The sequence below is a fragment of the Anarrhichthys ocellatus genome, unplaced genomic scaffold, assembly GCF_004355925.1.
Source record: "Anarrhichthys ocellatus isolate YVR2014 unplaced genomic scaffold, GSC_Weel_1.0 scaffold17, whole genome shotgun sequence".
NCBI lineage: Eukaryota > Metazoa > Chordata > Actinopteri > Perciformes > Anarhichadidae > Anarrhichthys > Anarrhichthys ocellatus.
In genome coordinates this window covers 6,690,212-6,713,932 of record NW_022280047.1, presented here as the reverse complement: position 1 = coordinate 6,713,932, position 23,721 = coordinate 6,690,212, and the positions used below count along the sequence as shown (strand labels likewise).

Sequence of the window (23,721 nt, the reverse complement as noted above, 5' to 3'; positions counted from 1 at the left end):
GTGTGTGTGTGTGTGTCAACAATGATGGGGACTGATGGACAGAGACAACTGTGAATTCTGTACTGGACGACAGGATGATACACCTGGCCCGTGTCCTCGGCCATTCTCATCCAGCAGAGAGCATGGATGTCGTACCACACCCACCTATTTCAACTGCAGCCCCAAAGCATGCTGGGTATCTGGGAAGCTTAAGAACTGATCTGTGGTTAAAGAGATGCATGCAGAGTCAGGGGAGAGGAGAACAAGCAGGTTCTTGGAAAACTGAACACAAAGGCAACAGTATTGACCCAACTATCGACTCCAATTGAAAATCGAAACTGGGGTTACCATAAGCGTCGAAGAACTCCTCGTCAGAGCTGTCATCCGAGTCTCGAGCTATGCTCTGCATCCTCCACTCTGAGAGGCTGTGACGGGATGGGCTCACTGAAAAAAAACGCACATGAACAAAAAATTCACTGTTATTTTGGGACATGTGTTTCAGCCTCTCTCTTTCCCTTTTTAACACACTCTACGACAAAGAAACATTGCACAATCTCCCCCGGCCCACACACACAGTGTTATATAAACATGCAACAGTCTCTGTGGTGCATCACAGATGGACTGATTGGTGGTCGGGGGGGGAATGAGGCCCAATGTTATACAGATAAGCTACAAGCACCCCGACTATCAAATGCCAGCCGGGGAAAATGGCAATACTAAAAGCAGGCCACGTTTGTCACATCTCTTTTTGTCTATGTCTCATATATATACATTCATAATTAGTGTGGAGGAGAGAGGGGGTGTTGCTCTAAGGGGCGGGCTGGTGAGAGGGGGGGGCACAGCTGTAGCTGTCAGCGCACAGGAGGAAACAGCAGCGGTAGAGAGGAGGGGAGGCTCAATACGAAGAGCGTCAGCCTCCTCTGGTTTGTGACGTCAGCACTGCTGCTAAAAATAGCCCAGGAGAGAACCACAAGGGGGGAGTTACAAGGGTGAGACAAGGCACGCTGGATGAGAGTCATGGCTACGGGGAGCACTGCCTCGAGGTAGGGGCGACACTGGAGATGGGTGTGTTCGGACATGTGGTTTGTGACGTCAAAGCTGCTGCTAAAAATAACCCAGGTGAGATACACAGAGTTGTAGGGGTGAGCAGAGGTGAGCAGGATAGTACAGCAAATGTGGAGGCGCAAGTGCAGTCAAGTAGAGTAAAAACATTCCAAATAATCAGGCGTCTGACAGAAAAGCAATTTGAGCTCGGAGCTCTTCAGTAGACATTGATTAATTCAGCTTGGGAGCAACTTTCAGTGTATACACCTGTGTACAACTGAACCACAACTAATGTTGTCCATTTCCTCTCATTGGATAGACTTTTCATTTGGCTTGGCATTTTAGATTTTTTGCTTCTTAGAAGTGAGCTATTACTATACTTCCTGTTGAGCTACAGAGTTTTGAGGCAATCTTGATTGCTAATAGTTCATTGTAACATCACCAGAAAACCAGTAACTTTTAACAGCCACCTTTCAAGCTTACAGGGGGGGGGGTGATACTCATACTTAGAACTTTACTACAAAGAAACAACACACACAAAAATCATACAAACAGAAAAAGCATTGAGTTACTTTGGCTATGCACAAGCTTAACGCTTGTTGAATTCTTCACATACAGTATCAGCTGCCATGTGGACAAGTCTCAAATATCACAACTGGCTGTGTTTACATATGGAACAGTTTAATGTTGGTCTACCTCAACCTTTAAGGTGGACAGGAGTCTGGTGACAGACTGAACAATTAAGGCTTAAAAAGGTGTAAAGAGTGTAATACTCGATGAGATAATATGTGAAGGAAGGAGTACGGCTCAGGACAGTGCAGTTCTCTCACCCAAACCGTCATCCACAGAGGTGACAGACGGATAGGTGAAGAAGGCATGCTCCTCACCTCCTCTCTTGGATGAGCGGGAGGATCGAGATGAAGTGGACCACTGCTTGGTGAGTACACCTCGAGGCTGGAGAGTCTCTCCGCCTGAGCTTACAACCTCCTCCTCAGCTTCAATGGAGCTGATCGCCTCTTTAACCTCCTGGTCTTTGTCCGGAGACGGAGCCTCTCCGTTAGCCTCTGTGGCCTCCTCTGCCTGACTGAACTGGGCCATCCTCGTGGCCAGGGCCAGCTGGGTTTCCAGTTCCAGCTGCCGGATGTCCTCCATGGTCAGACCGTACCACTCATCCTGCCAGCACCAGGCCTGCCGGTGGGCACGCACCATCACCTTTCTCAGTCCTAGGGAGAAACAATGGAAGATATTACACACCTACTTCAAAAAGTCATAAGGTTGCTACATTTAGATTATTCTTATAATATTATATAGAATTATTAGATAATGTTCCTGTTAAAAATATGCGTTTAGTAAAACCAACAAAACTACTACATTAGATAAAATACTGTAACATCTGTGACAGCCTACTCACCGACATCATGGATGAAGCGCTCAATCTTAGACTGCATGCCCCAGTAACGAAACTCCACCTTGCAGAGTTTATAGGCACACATGATGGGGGTCTTCCCAGGGTTATTGTTGTACTCTTCTATCCAGTCTTCCTGCAGAGGACCCCTCTGGGTCTTGGCTGACTTGAAGAGCCGTGTGTCCTCCTCTGCTTTGTACTCATGCGGGGACATGGGATCTGTCACTATGTCGATTGGGTCTGCAAAAGGTAGTTCAAATCCAGACAGCAGTGACTAATGGAGCCAGGTATTCTAAATGTATTGCATACATTATGCTAATACTCTTTAATATCATACATAACTTTAAAATTACATAAGATGGTGGGGTAGTAGAATTGTTAAGGCTTTGTGTTCAAAGGCGTGACATTTTTTTATTAACTGAATTTCAGGGTTACATACAAGAATAAGTCATTCATTAAAATGATTACAATCAATGTAACTGGGTCACTGCATGTCCTAAAACCATTCATTTCTGAGCAGCTTCATATTCAACGGGCTTGCTATCAAACATGCGGTACCACTATATTGCCACAAGTGGGCCTCGTCTTTCTTCTTATGTTTGAGACGCAAGAGGACAGATATAAAGACATCAGATTAAACCTATGACTAGCCCGTTTCCTGAAATAACTATTAACAGAAATATCATGAATTGTTGGTTCTCTAATATATTTACAGTGTGTATATTGTGCTGGCTAAATGTGTTGAACTTTGAAAGTTAAAGCAGCCTGATACACATCAGTGAATATTTTAATATTGATGTTGTCTTTATGGTTCAGAGTCAAATTGTCTCACCAATAGTCCTCTGCCTCTTCTCTACTGCAGACATGTTGAAGACATCTGCTTGGTTGCCTGAGTCGGGTTTGTAGTAGGTCTCGATGTCAATGGAGAACTTCTCAACAAAGGGACAGGTGTATCTTAAGGAGAGGCAACAAAATCAAGTAAAACAGAACAAATGCCCCAATAAAGCAACATTGCACTACGGTTTACATCTGCTTTCAATAAGAGACTTCTCACCCCAATGGCTTAAGATAAGTGCTATATTATTAAGCGTGACAATAGCCTCTCACTGCTGAGGATAGCAAATGTGTGAGCCATGCCCATCTGTTGCTTCTGAGGCGTCCGTAGCAAAGCTGTCACTGGTTGAATAGATGTGTCAACAGGCACTTGCAGTCTATCAATATCCTGACGGTATAGTCGAGGGCACCTCTCTGTTCAGCACCTTCACGTCTCTGTGTTCGTCTGGCCCCACACAGACGAACACACTGGCACCCTGAGAGTGAGGGCCCGTCTAAATCTAACAGCCAGTAAGCGACGCTGGCCACACGCCGATCTCATGGTCTGCTCGGCAATATTCTGACAACTTGCTCCGAGGTCATTTTGTTTCTCTTGGCTTTTACTGAGGCACAACAGCTAGAGCGGGATTTCAGAATGGGCATCATCAGATTTGTGGCGTTTCATATTGAATATAAGCTAGGTTTAAATGATTACCAGCTGCAGCAGTTAGACACCTATGCACAGAGCATTTATATTACTAAAAAGAACACATTTAGAGTTTTCTGCAACCCGTGGCAGGGTTTAATAAACTCCCACTCCCGCTCTGAAGGGGTGTGGAGGTGTCCTCACCTGGTGCGGGTGTAAGGGTAGGCGTTCCAGGACTCCTCTTCAACCCTCAGTGCTGCTTTGGGCAAGATGGAGCGGAACCAGCTGGGAATGTGCATGCCAATATGGTAAACCTTGTGGGTGTACTGGCCCGTCCCACCCGGTCCATCTGTGTAGGGCTTATTCTCTAGAATCTCCACCCCGCTTCCCTCACCACAGCTCTCTTCTCTGCTCTTTTTCTGTTGGAAGAATAAATACAAGAGGTTGAAGTGCGTTAGTAAGGTGTTCACGTTTGCATACAAGTAGTGTAGTGTGAAGGAAGTGCTACATCTAAAAACAAGAATATAAATGTACCCTTGATTTGAACAAAAGAAGAAAGGAAATGAAAAAACAACAAAAAATGAATGGACATAGTTGCTTCTGCATACAAGAATCTGACAAGATTACACATGCACCTAAATTAATAGCTTCCTGAAAGCTCTGCCAGCTCTGAAATGCAAATCAGGTAGCCCAGAACCAGCTCTTGGAGCCACACCTTTCCCATATTTACATTACAGGTGCACACACAGGAAGAGAGGCTGGGTGCAGCCTGCAGGTGCAGTTGAGGACACTTGCAGCTAGGTGACTCAAAGCTTCAAAAACAGGAATGTGTGGCATGGAAAGACTTGAGATTGTTATGAAATCAGTGAAAAAGGAGACGTGGACTGCAGAGCATAGTCCAAGTGCTGACGATATTAAAAACACGGGCGGGGGGGGGGGGGGGGGTCAAAGAGGACCATAAATGTCAGAGATTACTGATGTGTCATATTTCCTATTGCTCTTCCATCTTTTCACATATATGATGTAACACACACAAAGTATGAACACAGTATTTAGTGCAGCACTGAGATAGTAGGGAGACAGATTTTCGATAGTAGGGAGACAGGCGAGGCAGTGGAGTAGGGAGGAGGAAGCCATGAGGCGTCCAGTGCTCCGGACCCGATTACCTCTGACAGGTCATTCATTAGCCACCCGCTCTGCTCTCAACAGCCCCGACACAGCTCCGAAGACACAGCACAGACGCCACAACACCATCTACCAGGCCGTACACCCAGCCAGTACACCAGACATGAACCAAACGTTGAAACATAGTTCATGTAAATGTACGGCGAACTGTACGCAGACAAACACTGTCAAATTATGTCTGGATGTAAAGTCAGCATGGAATTTGAGATTCTTAATGAAAACATTGTCCTTTGTTCACTTGTGTACAAGTACAAACTGTACCGGTGGAGGAACATTAATGAAGAAATAGTTTTTAAGAGTCTCTGAAGGCATGTTGACTGTCTCCTCTACACCGTTCTACTGTGAAATCATTTTTGGCTCAGCACACAAAGACCAAGTGTCCCTGTGTTGTAACTTCAAGTCCTGCTCTAAAACCGTCTATCTCCCGCCAACCTTTCTTTAAACAGCCATCAAACCTTAACAAATGAACCTATCACCATGAAAGCCTGCCGTATGTGTTTACATCCGACAGGATGAGAGTCACATCCTGGTTTTTTTTTTCCTCTTGCCATCAAGTTAGAGAGGACTGTTTCCTGTTTGAGATGCTTCTCTGCACTTCACTCCACAGAAACAGTTGCTGAGTCAGAACATGATGGATGTGTGCGGATGAATGAGACACAGCGAGATCTTCTCCCATTTAATTTCTCACACATTCAGCATTTGCTCCGGGCATTACTGCAAATCCACGTGTGGTGATAATGAATTTACAGTTATGTCTCCGATAAGAAGGCGGCGTTGTAAGGGCAAAGGAAAGACAGTGGGAGGAGAGATCGGGGCGGGGCATTGTTGGATGAGGTGCGGATATGTCCGGGCTGTCCTCCGGCCCGACTTCATCTATGAGGATGAATCTCAGGCAGGAAGGCCTGCATGCAGCAGTTTCCCTGGTAACATACAGCGATGAAGCTCAGAATACAGCTTCTCTCTCGTTTACTTCAACCCCCTCTGTCATTTCTTCCCCTCCCTCCTTTGCAACCTCTACTTTTATCCTCCATTTCCTCTCTTCATTCACTCCCTCTCCCGAAACAAAATCTGACCACCAGCACGCTGCTGATGTCATGGTCTCCATAGTGACAGAAGGCTCACAGGCGGTGCAGAGAGGGTGAGGTCACTAAAGAAGAGGTAACTACGGGTCACTTATGCAAGAATTCCTCCTATCATTTGCACATATTAACTACTTCTTTCATGACTGTGGAAAGCTGCTTGCACATGTGTAATGTCCTCTTTGCACAATGTCCTGTGTGATAAGATCTGACAGAATGAAGTTATTGCAGTTATGTGGTTCACATACTTAAATAACTCTCTACAGTACCCTGTTCAACACAGCCAATGTGCCAGGGGCTTACATCTAGCTAATCTTCCAAAGCTTTGTAGTAAAATGTTTTCATCGTACGTAGGGAACCGAAGGGAGAGGCCATCTGAGCAAATACTGGTGGACAAAGCCGTCGTTCGTAGTATTGTTGTACCAGTGGGTGAATATTTATTGAAGACAACTTTGTCAACATGAACACTAATTCATTAGTGTTTTAAGATTAACAGTTGTGGGCGAGGCCTTGGTCAAAAGCTCAAAAGAAGACACATTCTCGGGTTTCCTAACGCGAGGCCTAAATGTTGAACTTCCCCAATGAAGCTGCACCCTGAGGGCTGCAGTGCTGTGCAGCTCCCATGTATGATCACCTACCTCACATAAATGAGTACAAACTACGTAACACTTAGATAAAGATATCTCAGGGTCGATATATTGCCTTGTGTTGGCTGTAAAGGGAGGTTCATAAACCATAAACGTACCAGATTTAGCTCCTGATTTTCACTTGACACTGCACTATGAATATTTCACACACTTCTCATAACTATTATTTCCAGATGAAAATAATAAAATAATAACATAACATAATTTCAGTGACATAACCACCGAAGAAGCAATGCACTCTTTACCTTGCAAAAGGCCTCCACCTGATAACTTCAACCTACTCTTCTTGTGATACACATTACAGAACCATGCAGCTCAAAATCCAGCACAACTGCTGAATGTTAATTGCCTCAAACGATAACAATTTTAATAGAAAAATGCACCTAAATGCCCAAATGTGTCAAAAACATGTCTAAATAATATTACCCAACTAATGCTGTTTTCCCCCCACAGTCCAAGTCATCGTGGTTGCTCTCCATGCCTCACGTGTGTAATACAGCTGGTAGTACCACAGGATTAAATAAATCCTCCTTCATGTACACATGTCATGTGAAGAGAAAATATGTTGCCACACAGGATAACCAAAGCTGTATAAATCAAGTCGTAAACCCTAAAGCTGTTACGGACCCCACGGACTCCAGCTAAGGGCCTGGTAAGACAAATCAAACTGTCTGACGAAAAACAAAGCAGTATGTCCATCTCCATCGCGTCCGTATGTGTGCATCATGTTTGCAGTGACAGCAGGACGCCGCCCCCCACCCCACCCTCCTCCTGAAGAAAGCTGGAAGCAGCCAGCTTCAGAGAGTTTAAATTGGCTAATCTATCAGCACACAAGCTCTCTTTGTTCCATGACTCCACTGACGTCAGACCGTGTGACCAATCACTTCATAATTGGGCACGCTACAATTGCACTCAGAGTTATTTTTTCTCCTCTCTTACTGCTTGTTTTTTTAAAATCCTGGTTTCTGCACCACTGGTTGTTTTCGGCTAGGTGTGTGTGTGTGTGAGTGAGAGCTTTGGGGGGGGGGTATATGGCGTTGTGACCTCACCTGGATCATATAGAGCTGGGCGATGCGGTACTCCTCCACACTCATGGGCATGGGGATGCGGTACTCCTTGATAAGCATGGTGAATATTGGAGGAGGGGGGAAAGGGGGATCGGGGAGAAGATTGACAAGGGAAGGGGGGAGGGAGGGAGAGAGAGAGGGGGGAGAGGGGACAGGAAACACTGGAGGCTGCTCCTATATGTGACTTGTCAAATCACCAGCTGACGTCCACATTGACGGTTCCTGTGGGGGGGGGGGGGGGGGGGAAAGAAAAAAAAAAAAGCATTAGGTACGTAAAGCTGTGAATACAATTAAAAGTAAATACCTACAGGCATCCAGCCAGTGGTGTTTGTTAGAGTCAAGACATGCTGTTCACCCTGATCTGAATTCTGAATCTCCAAAAAAATAACTCAATGGCTCTTCAAACAGGTCTTCATCAACACTCAAAAGCAGAAACCAGCTTCAATCAGCAACAAAGAAAGACTCCACCATGAGCAAAATATTGCAGAACGCAGAGAGATTTCAGAAGCTGCAACATTCCTCTACACATAACCGAGGACAAAGATTCCTTCTCGCTCACACGCAGATGAAGAGGAGAGCCGGAGTATCATTCAGGGAATATGCTCAATGTAGTGACTGTAGGTCTGGTCCAAACCCCGGCACCGAGGACGAGCATCAGCGCTGTGTCTCCATCCAGCGTCCCAGTTCCAAGTAAGGAATTTTCCAGGATAAACTTCTCTTCTTATACACAAGCAGCTCAGTGTGTGTGTGTGTGTGTGTGTGTGTGTGTGTGTGGTGGGGTCAGGTGGCTGGAGTCTACGGATAGCACCCGTGCCTTGCCGACGGTCCAAACAGCCACCTGGTCTCTCCCAACACTTCAGCACAGTCACATGGGGGGGCTCACTCAGCGTAAGCGGGATTACAGTTGAGTGGGGAGCCTTACATAACCTTGTAAGAACCCCCTGTGCATGATCGAGGTTTCACAAATAGCAGCCTTAGAATTACACAAAGCATTGTTTTCAAACCACTGGGCAGATAGGGGTAGGTGTGTGTGTGGCTATACATAACCAACATGTGGGTGGCGTGAGTTGCAGAAGTCTGCTTTTGACCGATAAGAGAAGAAAAACTCCGGAGCTGAGCAAAACAAGATCCTGACTGCACACACCGTCAGCTGAGGTGGAACATTCACTGAAGAGGAGGCGATAAGGAGAGGGAGATATGAGAGATCTCTTCAGTCACAATGAGAAAAGAAAGACTGGTCCCACCATCACCATTAAGCAGAAAACCATTAAAAATAAGTTAGTCTAAAGTTTTTTCAACAGAAAAGATTTCAAAGTGTAGTTAATAAATGGATAGCTCAGTCTATGTTTAGAAAGGCTGGTGAAAGCACAGTGGACAGGATGTCGGTCTCCACGTGCTGAGACTGAATTGTACCGTGTGTGTGTGTGTGTGTCTGACAGGCGACAACACCGCTGCCCTGGCCCTGCCTGCGTTTGGTTGTCCAAATGTGACTACACAGCAAAGCATAACACAAATATGCACTCTTTTCTAACATGCGGCAGCAACCGGACCTTGCTCTGGCACCCGGTTATTCGGTCTAATCACATTAATATTCCCACTGCGTCACTTATCCCGTGAACAAAGGCCAGCTTTGGTGAGGTATCGGCGTAGGCTCTGGTCCACCACCTATTGACTCCCCACCGAAGACACATTCACCAAATGAGCTCGCCGACACACTGCCAGGACAAATATGCAGCCTGTAGAACTTTCCAACCAGGAGGGGGGTGATCTGATTAAGAGAGCACATCGTCTTTTATACATCTTTCATACGATATTGTTGCTCGACAAAAACAACACATTGACAAAATTGGAGCAGAAAGCCACATTTTGCTGAAAATAACTGCACTCTTGGGAAAGACTGTGATAGAACTAGGTTAGCCTGGAGAGGCCCAGAGAAAAGCCTGCAGCTCAGCCGAGGGAGGCCTCGAGGTGTTACTGCCCGGCTTTAGAGAAGGTCACGGTGCAAACAAGCTTCACAATCTACTTGGAGCACAGTTCAACAATGTGGCAACAGTTTGAATGTGGGTTGCAACTGATGCTGCAACAAACTTCTGAGAATTGACTCTTGGCAAACGATTCTGGGTGCGACAGCTGTTTCGATTTTGGAAGTCATTCAGTGCGACACGGGAGGACAGATTAATTTGCTGTACGGTTGTCTGTCGAAGAGCGACCACTGTGTGAATCAAAGTCCAGCCGGCTGCCACCCGCATTACAAGAAGGTGGCACCAGGTATGTAAAGAGAGAGAGACAGGAAGAGCAACAGGCAGCATGACAGAGGGATGCCGTTCATTCACAACATCCCTAAATCCAGCAGGATGAATTAGCAGCCTGGGGTGGTGAGGAGGATCTGTAGTGATGCGTGTGAATTATGTGCCCAATTGCCAAGCAGGATTATGACAGTATGCCTATTTCTTAGAGCTGCAACAAACCATTATCTTCACCATGAATAAATACAAATCACAGAAATGAGTGAAAAAGGCCAATCACAGCTTCCCAGAACCCATGCTGACTTTTTCTTTACAACGACTCAGAATAATTGATCCATTGCTCAACCAATTGTTGCAGTTGTACAATTATTAGTTTAGAGAATATTTTTATATTATATATATTATATTATATTTATTCAAAAATATTGCTTTGCTTAGTTTTCAGACAAAAGTTTTGAACCCTTTTAATGTGTGAGGAATGTTGTTTGTTCTATGTTTTTAGTGCAGAGCTTTTTATGATGATTTTAATGTTTGTAAAGTGTCTTTTATTTTCTTGAAAAGCGCTCTATAAATAAAATGTATTATTATTAAGTGCCTTTTATTTTATTTTAGGATAAACAGAAATATGTAACTTGCCAGGACAAAAACATTTACATATTTCTTGTATTTACATACTCGTTAGGCAGAGAGTCCATGTTCATTTTAGCTTCAGCCTATAACACTCCTCCCCACAATCTGTCGTCCCTGTAGTGTTGAAATAAACCGTTCATCATGTTTCAGTGTTGCTTTTAGTAGCTGCGTCTTTCCTATTGTGGCTCACGGGAGCAACAGCCAAAGACGGACACACCCAAACGTGCTCCCACAAAAATGTGGTTGTTACATATCCTGTCTGTGTTTATTAGTAGTGTCAACTTAAACTAAAATGAAATAGAACTATAACAGCACACACATATGTTGCCATAGTGGCTTTGAACTAACAAGCAATATCTCCTCCTTTAATGATAAACTACAGATTAATTAGCCGATTTCTGCTCCACAAAGACAACCAACATGTTTCCTTTACAGCAGCATTGCAGCCACGGACCTAAGAATGCCCTGATCGGCCCGTCTCTCTGACTCTTCCCTTTGTGAACAGTGCAGATGTTATTCACAGCATAGGAGCTGTAATGCATGATCCACCAGCAGCCTCGAGAGTGTGGCACCATGCTTGACCCAGAAAAAAAAAAAAAAAAAAAAAAAAAAAAAAAAAAAAAAAAAAAAAAAGCACTCTCTCTCGCTCTCACACACACACAGCTTAAAAATAGCCCGGTTACAATAATCCTATCATACGTAAGTGCTTGACGTTGCTTGTTCAGAGAATATGCTCATTCCCTTCTAAAATTACCGCCTCTGCCCCCCTCTAGGCAGTGACGCAATAGCAGCACACGCCACTGCGCTCATCACAAAGCAGCCTCCAATGTTCCTGCGCCTGTTTGGACAAAACTGAAGCCAACAATAGCGCCAACGCACTTTCAGGAGGACTGTGTTTTGTACCTCTACCCACCACCGCATTTTTCGGGCCTGTTACACGTGCGGCCACCTGTGGCAGGACCGTGACACTCAGAGATGTATAATGCTGCTACTGCCTCATCTGCGACGCAGAAGGTGGAATGAACCATCAGAGGTACTAAATCCTCCAGGAGACGGTATTTAATTACATTGTCCATTTGTTCCGTTCATGACAAATAAAACAAAAAAAGCAATTCACGATCAAAACACAACTCTATTTACACATTCCCTGACCTGAAAGGAGCAGGAAAAAGAAAAATCTTATTTTGCCCGAATCAAAACATAAATAAACAATAGAAGGTGGTCTGTCACATACAGTTACTTACAACAAAAAACTTACAGTAAAATGAGAAAAAGAAGACAGAATAATTCATCATCAACGAAGGAAACAGCTTGCCTGACACTTCATATTGTCTTTTGTTTTCTTCACACAAACACAACTCGATGGGGAGGCTGGAGCTCAGTGGATAGAACGGATGGTCCTTTAACCACAAGGTTCGGGGGTTGATCCCCGGCTCCTATTGTCTGCATGTCAAAGTGTTAATATTATATTGTTTGTTAAAATTATAATGTCCTTGAGTGAGACACTGAGCCCCTAAGTTGCTCGCCGGGCGCTTTTTCTAGCAACCCACTGCTCTGGATCGGTTAAATGCATAAGTCAAATTTCAGTGTGTATATGAGGAATATAATAAAGTTTACATTTTTAAATATTTAAGAAGTTTTCAGATAACGTGATGCTTAACACCAGAGGCAGCATAAGGACAGTGCCTTGTAAACACATAGTTGTGACTCCTAAAGCTGAAATAAACAAACAGATGTGCACATCTGTGTTCCTCGAAACAGGTATAAGTGTCTGACCCAAACAGATGAAACCGCTCTACACCCCAAAGACTGGATTATATCTACCACAGAGCAGAGGCTCACACTTTACCTGAAACAAGATCCATTTTCCTCACCACCCCAGGCTGACCTGCATCCCAATAATGGAAGGTGGCATTGCTAAATCTGTCTGAAGGTGCAACATATATTTTAGGATTGAAAGCTATAAGTACAGAAGACAGGTTGACCACAGGAAAGAGAGCAACAGCTGGGCCTTGCTGTGGACACAAAGCACAATACTGGGAGGGAGGTGTCGATTCACAGGAGGCGTTTTGGTCGTGCTCCTTTAAATTTAGCCCCGTGTTAGAGAGCGCCACTTTGAGGCAGCGTAACAGAGGAGGTGGTGGATCTCAGAGGAGCTGGAGGAGGGGGTTCCCTCCTGACTGACCTCGAGGCAAGACCCCTTTGAAACACAAGTGGAAAATGTTTAGCCCCTGGACTGCCTAAAATACCGTAGATCAGTTTCGCAGAGACAACTTTAGCTATGACAACCGCTGCAAACACGGCCTCGGCCTGTGACGAGAACCCTTGATCGAGTTGATGGGCTTATCCACCAATCCAGTTAAAATGTCAAAAGGCTTTAAGACACAGCCGTTTGTTCTGGGCTGTGTACGCTCCGAGGCCGGAGCGATGGGAGTTTACCATCCACCTGCAATAACCAAAGAGCCTATGAAGCATGTTTCATACAAGCATGCTGTACAAAAGATCTCTCTGTCCAAAAGAGTATCTATTAACGGCAGAAAATGAAGCATCATTTATCGGGGGTATAACTGGGGTAAATGTGTGGCACAGATTACTGAATACATAATCAGTTTACACCTTACAAAACCTGCCCGCTTTGGGTTTAATGAAGAATGAGATATGAATTCTTACCCCCAGATGGACTCGGTTTGTCCTCAGACATAAATCTGTCTGTATTACGGTGTTAAATGTTAACTTGGAGAGCTTCAACTTTTATCCATACCACATTTGTGAATGTGTAGGGTGTTAATCATACATTTTACTCTTGATACAGATCTCTATAGCCCATAGGACAGCGACAAGAATATGTATATATAGTATACAGGTGTAGTTTGGTTGTAGGCTTTCTGCTTTGTTTGTTGTTTGACTTCAATAAGCCAACGAAGCGGTGAGCAAATATTTATCCTCTCTCCATATTCAAAAAGTGGTCAGGGTGGTTTGTATGTCATACCACACAGTGCTCAAAGAGAGGAGGAGCAAACGTGGGGAAAACATTTGGAGTGATCCCTCATTTAGACTCAATTTGAACCGAGGCAGACCTAAAAAAATAATTTTACGATCATGTAAATGCAGGGCATAAAAATCAAAGTCACGATAAATAGTGGTGCATCATCTTGTAGCCACAAACTCTACGGTAAGCTTCCATGATGTGCCCTGAGAACGAGGCCATCACTCCTCCTGTCCCTCAGGCCCACCTCCTCCACAGGCTTTAAGGAGGTAGGATGCACAACCTGTCCTTATTCTTTACTCATCACCATCCAAGGGGAAAGCTAAAAATACACCCAGTGAGCATCTCATCCATTGTGGTCCTCCTCGTCAAATAAAGCAATACATGATTACATCACAAGGTAAGGCATGAAATATAGCCGTTGCTGCTGTTTTTTTTCTTCTTTCTCAATGAACTCAAACATATGGTTGGTTGTACTCACTCCAAGGCGGGTCAGTGAACCTCACTACATCTGAAGCATTTAAGTGTAGATTAGATACAGCATGTAATTAAAACTCGACATAGATCTGGTGCCCAGCGACTGCTGAGAACTTTAAGCTGCTTTAATACGCAGAGGCATTGTTTTCTTTGGCCTCAGCGGTGCTCATCAGCCCACAGCTTCCCAAAACGGGCCCGTTACATACCAGCTCTAGCTCTAATCAATGCCACGCTTCACTCTGACATCCAAAATTAGATGACCTTATATGCAAATTACACATGGATTAATCAGTTATGTTCCAAGGTTAAACGAGGATCTCCCCTTGCTGTCGTTCTCTCCGAGCGTTCAGCCTGAATCAACTGCGCAGAGAGCAGTCTTATGTAACTCAGACAGACACAGAGGAGGGAAGCATCGCTACCCGAGAATTTTGTCCATCCCATTAACTAATGGGATTAACTAATTCATGTAGATACAAACCACAGTGCATGATATGCTTTTGTGGAATTATATTATCTCTCTCCAACATCTCCATCAGCTCCTTTATGAGTATTCGGTAGCAACAAGATGCTGATTTAAATCAAGGCCCTCTGATGTGGAACCTGTTGCCGAGTACTTGCTCACCACTGACGGCACAAAGGCTTGCAGGAAGAACAACTAATGGATTTCCAGCATCATTGCCAGCAATCTCTCACAGTAGTGCAAAGTGGCTTTGACTACATGAAAGAGTAAAGAGATGTGACTGAGACTACATATACATACATACATACATACATACATACACACATATATATCTATATATCTATCTATCTATAGATGTAGATATATAGATAGATATCTATCTAGATATCTATCTATCTATAGATGTAGATATATAGATAGATAGATATCTATCTATAGATGTAGATATATAGATAGATATCTATCTAGATATCTATCTATCTATAGATGTAGATATATAGATAGATAGATATCCATCTATAGATGTAGATATATAGATATATATCTATCTATCGATCTAGATGTATCGATGTATCCATCTATCGATATCCATCTACACACACACACACACACACACACACACACACACACACACACACACAGAGATGAAAAGCTTAAAAGAACAGATTCTGACATCATTAAAACGCTAAAGCCTTACACCAAGAGATAGATAACGTGTCAAATAAGGCATGTGATTTTACATTTTAGAAAATAGTGGCAGTTTTGTGGCCATTGGAGAAATATAGTTGAAGCATATAGTTTGCCAAGAAAACGTCATTAGCATTAGCTGGCAATGCAACTTTTTTCGGAATAACTGTGTCTAAGAAGAGAAGTGAAATGTATTCCCTCTCCTGCCCCTTCATCGTCTCCATCATTGCTTGAAAGAGGGGGGTGTTACCATGGAGACACAGGGCTCTTTCCTTATTGGTTGCCAAGATGAAGTCAGAGTGACGAGAAAAGTAGAGAGCAGACGCTGCCGGGGCCGATACTTCTTTCTCCCGTTTCTCCTGTCTCCACTTTCACTTCTGTTCTTCCACTGCTCTCTGGTTTCTTCTGGCTACAGCATCAGCCTGCTATTCTCACTGATCCCAATACATCGTCAACCTAAATATATGTCACTGTGATATACTGTATGGAGGTGAAAACCGTCTGTATACCAGAATGCAGAATTAGAAATGCAGTGGTGGGTGTGATACACAGGTCGAAATACAGCAGGCTACATGTGGACACGCTGGTTTAAAAGTACTAATACTGCACTTAAATTGAAAATAATAATGTCAAGTCCGCAACTACCACTTCGAGGGTTAAAAAAAAGCCCAAAGCAATTATAATGCAAGCTCTCTTCATATAGTTAAAATTAACCCAGTAGACCACTAATGACTCCCCTTTCAACAATCCTCGCACTGAGTGAGAGAAATATGGAGAAACACACGAGAACACAAATACTGAATCGATTGAATCCTTGGGATGAAAATCGGTCTTTGTGCCCTAATTTGTCTCGCAAACCGGATATGAAAACTTTGGTGTGAATTGAGGACCGAGGAACAGAATAAGCATCAGCCAATTAGTGTATTAGAGGAACAGGGAGAGGCAAGGAGAGGAACGTTTAAATGGTGCTTAATCCATATTTAAATAGACTGAACAACTCTTAACTTGTTTTTAAATGTTTTGGCAAATCAGCTTTCATCCAGAAAAGGTACAGTCATATAAAACTGACCTCTCATTTCTAACGGACCAATGAATTCATAAAAGTTAGGACAGAACACAACTCTGACCTTAACACAACAATCTCCGTCTGCCTCTTTATACCTTAGTGGGGCGACTGTGGCTCAGAAGGCAAGATGCTTCACCCCTGATGAGCAGGCGACACCTTGCACGGTAGCCCCCTGTCATCCGTGTATGAGTGGGTGTGAATGGGTGAATGACAGGTAGTGTAGAAGCACTTTGAGTGGTCGGAAGATTAGAAAGGCGCTGTTTACCATTCTATCAGTCTTTGGTTTAAAGAAATTTTAAAATCAGAGTCATCAGATCAGTGTCATCAAGGCAAAGAAAGCTGCTCATGAAAAGCTGAAGTTGTCTGCTGCCCTGTGGTGAAATACCCTCAAACCCTTTTGTGCAGCACGAATAATATGCAAGAGAAAAAACCCAGAGGCCGTCTCTCATACCGACCATAAAAGGCCATTTTCAAAGATACTCACGGTCCTGCGACTTTGTCCAACATTTCAATGGGTTCTGAGGTCAGGTTGCAGCTCTGTGGAAAACCAGGCTTTATCACCTTGGCATTTTCTTATCAGAGCAATAAATACCAGAAACCCTTTTTTCAGTCTTTTACCATAAAGGATTCCGACGTCTCTCACACAGAGACACACCACTCTGGACGGAGACGAGGAAGCTTTGTCTGGCACATGGAGGCAAACAATGGGCATAACGCAGAGAGACTTCCCAAAGGAAGCCTGTACACCGGGAGGAAAAAAGAGATAGAAGTGAGGGGGCATCGGGGAGGGGGAGGTAAGGTCTGAAGGAGTCTATTTTTAGCCTCAGAGAAAAATCAGGTGTCGGCGGCCCATGAAGAAGAAAAGGAGCGTGTGGGTAAAGTGACATGAAGCAGCACTGTCGCTTTCATTTTACATGATCCATGTGAGTCAGAGAGCGCTGCGAGGGTTGGGGAGGTGGGATGCAATAAAACACAAACACAAACAAATATAAATTAGCATATATGGTCCATACTGACATGAAACACAAGAGACATTAATGCAATGTTAAATGTGGACACTTGGAAAAAGCCAGCAGGAAGAAGTACACATAGCAGCACTTCATGTCCAATTCACAGCAGACTATAGATTAGATTAGCTAATGCATCATCTACTGGGACTTTGGCTCACAGAAGCTGCTTCAGATGCGTCTCCATTTCACCTCATGCACAGGCCTGATGAATATCACCACCAAACAACACCCAAGGATGCACATAACAAGACTTCATTCCTCTTCTATGAAATGAAACTCAAGTAAGGACACAGGAAGGTGGTCAACTGCTATAAAAAGACCTCAGCTCTTCCAGTCCACCCACACAGTTAGCAAAAACGGGTGTCCAAAGGGACGGGGACATGGCACAGCCTGCACAAAGCGTTTCGTCTTTGTCTCATTTCCCAGACAACCACACTGCAGGAGGATTAGCAGTGAAGTGTCATTCATCAGCCGGCTCATCAGGGATTGGTGGGGACAGGTTGTATACCCCTGTTGTCCCAGTTAACGGCTCAACACCAACATTAGCATCACCTGCTTTGTTTAAGGGAGTCGAGGTGGGAGGGTTGGCGGAGGAGGACAGTCTGTGGAGCTCAAGGTGCAGAGAAAACACAATGTTCCAGTCGGTGCTTGGCCGGCACCCAGATGCATGATGGGAGGCTCATCTGAAATACTGTCATGATGCCCGATCGTCTACTCAAGATGAATTAAAAGAAGGAGTAGACCTTCAGATAACCAGTCAGCTGGAAATGCGTCTCTATACTCCCCGAGGAGGACATCCTGAATTGCAGTAGATGTTATGCAAGATTGCTTCGAACCCCTATGGGTGCCTTAACATTTGAAAAGGCACCCACACTCATCTTTGGTCTCCACAAATATGTTACTGAATAGTGAAATTGTTTCACCTTCCTTTGGGGAGCTCTGAGAAATCGTTTTCACTTTAAATAGGGCTGCAAAAACCAATCTGTCCATGATCAACGTTGGTTAATATTCACTCAAAATACCATTTTATTTAACAGTTCCCAAAAGACTCCTAGAACTGTGTTGTGCAGTATTATCCTTAGTGTGTGTGTGTGCAGCGCAGGAAGTAATGTTCCTCATCTATCCATCATCACAATCCAATTCCAAAGCAGACGTCGAGCTGAACATGACAATGTTTCAGCCGAGTACAGTTCATTGAAAGGAAACTTCCAGCCTAAAATCAGACACGTCTTATCACCCTTCCTCATTGTTCAAATCATATTTGTATTTCAGGAGAAAACATTGAAGCGTAACCTTAAAACCACCGACATATGATGTTAACAGTTAAGAGAACTCCTCTTCTATCACAGCTAACAGAATAAGTTCATCTCATGTCCTCTGGCAGACAATATTTAAAGACCAACGGATATTTTATAAAGCTCCCTTGTTGATAATTAAACCATTCATTTCGTTACGGTGTTAAAAGTTCTCAACATGAAATGCACTCATAACATGAAATCCCCTGCGGTGCTGTCAGTGCCCATAATTATCAGTCTTTATTGACTGTCAAAGAAATGACACGATGAACGTTTGTACCCAGGAGTTACCAGCTGTGGGGAAAACAACCATCCCAGATAACATGATGTTGTGAATCCTGTTAAATACCTTCAGTATCCGTCTGTGAGCTCGTCTAACAAACGGACATTATATGGCAAGAGTAAAGATCCGAACAAAGCAATCACAGGAAACTTGCTAATACAACCATTTGAACAATTCACCTACAGTGAGAAATGAGACCAGGTGAGATTACGAGATACAAACTAATGTGTCTTCTTCTTAACTGTTCAACAGCTGTACAATCTCTGTCACTATCCACTGCATCGTATCACTGCCACCTTGTCTTGGGTGACAGTGGTTGTGTGTGTATGGTGGGTGTGAGACACAGGAGATCAACGTGCAATAGACTCCCAAAACAGTCCGTAGTCTGGTCCAAGTAAAGAACCAAGACTACATAGCTCTCCTTCTGCTTTAACAGCCAAACAAATGTTCAAACGCTGTATCAAATGTTTTGTAGGAATTAACAGCAGCAGATAGCAGCACCAATATTTCAACGGGTTTTTACAACATCAATAGAGATGGAGCCACATGAAGAAAATGTCAAATCACCACAAACAGGAAAATGAAGTTGTGATTATATCTTATAGTGTTACAGCAGTTGAAGCCCCCCATCACAACATGTTAACGCTCCTCAAAAAGCCTCATATAGTTCACTTCACTGCGTTTGTACCTGGCGTTTCTCTGCTCTTCCTGCGACAGCAATCTCATCTGTTAAGCAGCTCAAATAGTACATACATGGAACTAAAAGATGTGGTGAGCAGCTGCATACGTCATTCAAACCCTCACTGACAGGAAGTGAGTCTTTCTCGTTTCCTTGACTAAAATGGCTGCGCACTCATTTGTCACCCGTATTCTTCATAGACTTATGATGTAAGACAATCGTGAGAAAACTGAGGGGTTGTAGTCGGAGAACAGAAGACCTGTAACATGTAAGAATAAATAAAACTCTCACAAAGATTCTACGCAGTATGAATACGCACACATGCTCACAAGCCACAGGCATTTTCCACTCCACACAGTCACTCATACAGCATATATTTACATATTCTCAAAGCCTTTTCCTCCTGACCATCAGGAGGTTGTCAGGCACTCCTGTGACTGTGTAACATTAGTGGAGTGGTGGGTAAAATTAGTCTCAGGGAAAGAGACCTGTGAGACACAAACGAGCAAACATAAGCAGAGCATCTGAGTGCAGCTAGAAATTATTATCCTCATTTATCCATGAGGTCATTGTAGGGCCTCCACTTTGCTTTTTGAGCTGGCTAAAAAACAGCTTAGCAACTGCTTTAATTCAACAAATACAAGTGGTGAACATTGAACAAAATAACCTGCACTCCTTCTCCCTCTGTGATACTGCATTTGTTTGTTTGGTGGGTCAGATTCAAGAGACACTCCTGAGAGATAAATGTTACATTTCAACCTCTTAACTACAGTCTTACTGTACAATTTCTTGGTTTACTGTAGTTGCATTAAAGCATAACTTTTTTTTTTTTTACTACATTATGTCTCAGCTTAGAAAGGCTCTGCTGCAGGATAATAAAACTACTGAATAATACCAGGTAAAAGATGTAAAAGTCTGTGTATGATTATCCTTGAAATTAAGTCAGACAACTTCTGGATTATGTCAAACTTTAATAGGAACATGGCTGCAATTACATTTGCAAGCTACAAATCTAATTTTCCAGGAAATAACTCTTATAATATTTATACTGAATCAATACTGGAAATCTGTTGAAATGAAAAAAAAAAGTCTTCCAGTGAGCAATTTTCTGAGGGAGGGATATGAACACCCACCTACTTTCAATTAATTAAACTTATTAACTGATAATAACGATAATATAGGCCACATATTGCTGTCACAGACTTACAAATATAACATTATCTACGAGTGTAAAATCACTGCGGGCTTGTAAGCTCTCAAAGACTTTTTGAGCCCTAAAGAATTATCCACAATTCACGGTGTTCTAATGGTTAGAACAGACAATGGAAAAGGAAATTTTAAACATTCAAAGTGTATATCGCAGCAAGAAGTCTGCCGTTCTTTGCTTTATGAATTCATACCGGTTATGCTGTTTTAATCTGATGACCAAAAAGCATACAGTCCGAAATAACACGGCATCAATATAAAGGCCAGTATACTCAGAAACTGAGCAGTTAACATCGAATACAAATATACGGCTTGCATTTTGTTGGCCGTGTGTGATTAGACAGAACTGTCCCCTGCCTCATTAAACATGTAATTAGGCTGGACATTGGGAATGAGCCTGAATCACACCGATCTGCAAACACTGTGAAAGGGACCTCACGTCTTTGCTTTTACTCAGCTACAATTTTGAATATAGGAATAAAATCATTCTAAAGCTTTTGTAATTTGCATTGTCAACAAAGCCCTGCCCATATACCATGGGAAGCCAGAAAACTGGTTAGGCAGATATTTTTGTGGAGCTGTCGTGTTTATAGATATTTCCAACTTATCTTAAAGGTCACAACAGGTACGACTGGTAGAGAGGGCCGTGTGCAGTCACGAGAGGAGCTCTCAGTGATGCCGATATCAACGGCCTTCCCTTCAAGCAGTCTGCCCTTAATCATCAGACCAGCTCTTCAATGAACAGAAGAACAGGCTGCAACATCAGCACATTGTGAGTAAATATCCTGCTGGTCACTGACAGCTTTAGTGTGTGGTAATCGCAGCTGTGCACATTTCAGATCAAAAAGGAGAAACATAAGCAATGAGTCAGTCTAAAAGTCCAAAACCAAAAATGACTCAGAAGATAATCTGTGTGAACATAAATCACAGATTGCCGATAATTCAGCTCAGGAAAGAGTGCAAAAAACGTTTTTACTTTTTTCTTTACAAACTGCACTTGCTGTGAACTTTAGTACTCCAATTTCCTCTTTTATGTTATTCTAATCTAATCTTAAAGATCCCAGAGCAGCTGATGCAGAGTGCGTTACATAACCCTCACAACCGTTATAGTCTCAATGACGCAGGTTTTAACATGTTTGCACCCTGTGTGCAGAATAGTTAAAACATCTTCACGCTCTGACACAACAACCCATCTTGGTATGCGTCTCCTGACTTTGCTTATCTTGCTTTTAAAAAGGCTGAGGCTCAGATCAGCAGCACATAAAAATCTCAACACTCGTCTCAGATTGCAATCCTAATTCAAAGACATACTGCATGCCATGTTGGAAAAAAAACGGTGGAATGGCCTGGCAGAGGTTCCTGTCCTAATCAGAGCCATCCTCTGGAGAACAGAAGCCTCAGAGTCAGAGTCAGCACTGCCTCAGTGACTCACACAGGCCTTGCTGAGTTAAGTTGAGTGACTCTTGATGTTGAAACTCATTAAGTCTTATTGAAATAGAAATGGGGCTAGGGTATACAAAAACAAGCTTGTGGCATGCAGGTTTGTAGTTCAGTGAAAAACAAGTTAAATCTGGGCTCTCTTTCCTTTATTTACAAGTGGACCTTCTGACTGAGGTCCGTGGTCAGTCAAACTCATACAGGCTGTAATGTGCAGCAGGGACATGGGTCGTGAATACACTCTCGCACCGGGGTATCACTGGAAAGTGTACAAAAGAAAAGGACAAAGAGCATGGAGCCTGAAAAATCCCCCCAATGATTCCAGAAACACATATCTGAACATGTCACGATAGAGAGGAACATTTCAGTTGCAACAAGAGTTCAGAGTTTTAACAAGCATGCCTGTGTGACAGCAACAGGGCCGTGGCGCGAGAGCAGACAAATATGCTGCACTTCTTCAGGGCCCAACAGATGTAACGGCGAGCTATGACAGCACATGGTGTCAACAACCTTGTAAAAAAGAATAACTTAACATGGCGTTGCGTCTCTGGAAGGGGATGCTCAAATGTGAACTGGAGTAAACCCACCAGTCAGTTAGTTACCTAGCAACATGGCAGCACGGTAATGACACATTGATGGCTCATCACATACCTGGACCTGATGCTCCTCTGATGCTCCTCTGATGCTCCTCCGCACTCCAGCACTCCAGCACTCAAGACAATCAAAGTTCACCTGTGCCTTTCTTCTTCTGCGTCATACTGCTTTCACTGTGTTACACGGCTCGCTTTCAGCAAGAAACAGCCGCCGGTGAGGTGAACGCATCGAAACTCAGCAACCGGTTTCCTTTACGTCGCCGTTTGTCTGGCCCTTCGGCGGAGGAAAGGGGTGCGGGTACGACCTGTAGGGACGAAACATCATCAAGCTCCAATTTGGGGTCACGTGACATCAACCGCCGTTTCGACCCGTGTTTACAAAATCTGTCCACATCATTGCGCTCGGAGAAACCACACGCTGGATTTCCCCAAAGGACAGAAAATAGGCCAAAGTAGCTATGGTAACGTCAAAAAATGTCCGTGAAATATCCAAGCTACCCTCGCACGAGTTCGGCGGTTGAGCTCGTCTTGGCTGGCAGTTAGTTCAGTCCAGCAGCAGTCGCCAGCGTGCACAGAACCGGGAAAAACGAACAGCAAACGGGTGAAGACCAACCGCCATCGTTAAATTGTCACTCCCCAAGTCTGAGCCGCTGCAAGACTACACAGACAGTCCCCCTTTCAGGCACGGAACTAAATACTGTCAAGTTAACCCGATTAAACGACGTTTCCGGTACAATTTATAAAAATAAAAGTCGACAATTTCACGCAATGCATCCATCTATCTATCTATGTGTATATATA

General features: G+C 43.6%; 1 protein-coding gene across 10 annotated transcripts in view; it reads right to left on the bottom strand.

The window, feature by feature from the left end:
• Positions 1 to 23,598, bottom strand: part of LOC116388364 (membrane-associated phosphatidylinositol transfer protein 2-like) — a 40,451-nt gene extending 16,853 nt beyond the window's left edge. For 6 of the 10 annotated variants that reach the window (XM_031856128.1, XM_031856133.1, XM_031856132.1 and 3 more), the window contains exons 1-7: positions 22,979 to 23,598; positions 7,848 to 8,087; positions 4,092 to 4,306; positions 3,261 to 3,382; positions 2,435 to 2,668; positions 1,854 to 2,246; positions 328 to 423 (exon numbers count right to left, since the gene is read on the bottom strand). In XM_031856128.1, coding sequence (XP_031711988.1) covers positions 328 to 423; positions 1,854 to 2,246; positions 2,435 to 2,668; positions 3,261 to 3,382; positions 4,092 to 4,306; positions 7,848 to 7,925 — 1,138 coding nt within the window. In that variant the 5' untranslated portion in view covers positions 7,926 to 8,087; positions 22,979 to 23,598. Of the gene's footprint in view, positions 1 to 327; positions 424 to 1,853; positions 2,247 to 2,434; positions 2,669 to 3,260; positions 3,383 to 4,091; positions 4,307 to 7,847; positions 8,088 to 8,424; positions 11,323 to 22,978 lie in introns of those variants that run through there. The other 4 variants (XM_031856130.1, XM_031856136.1, XM_031856137.1 and 1 more) reach the window with 2 other exon arrangements.
• Between the last annotated feature and the right edge of the window lie 123 nt (positions 23,599 to 23,721).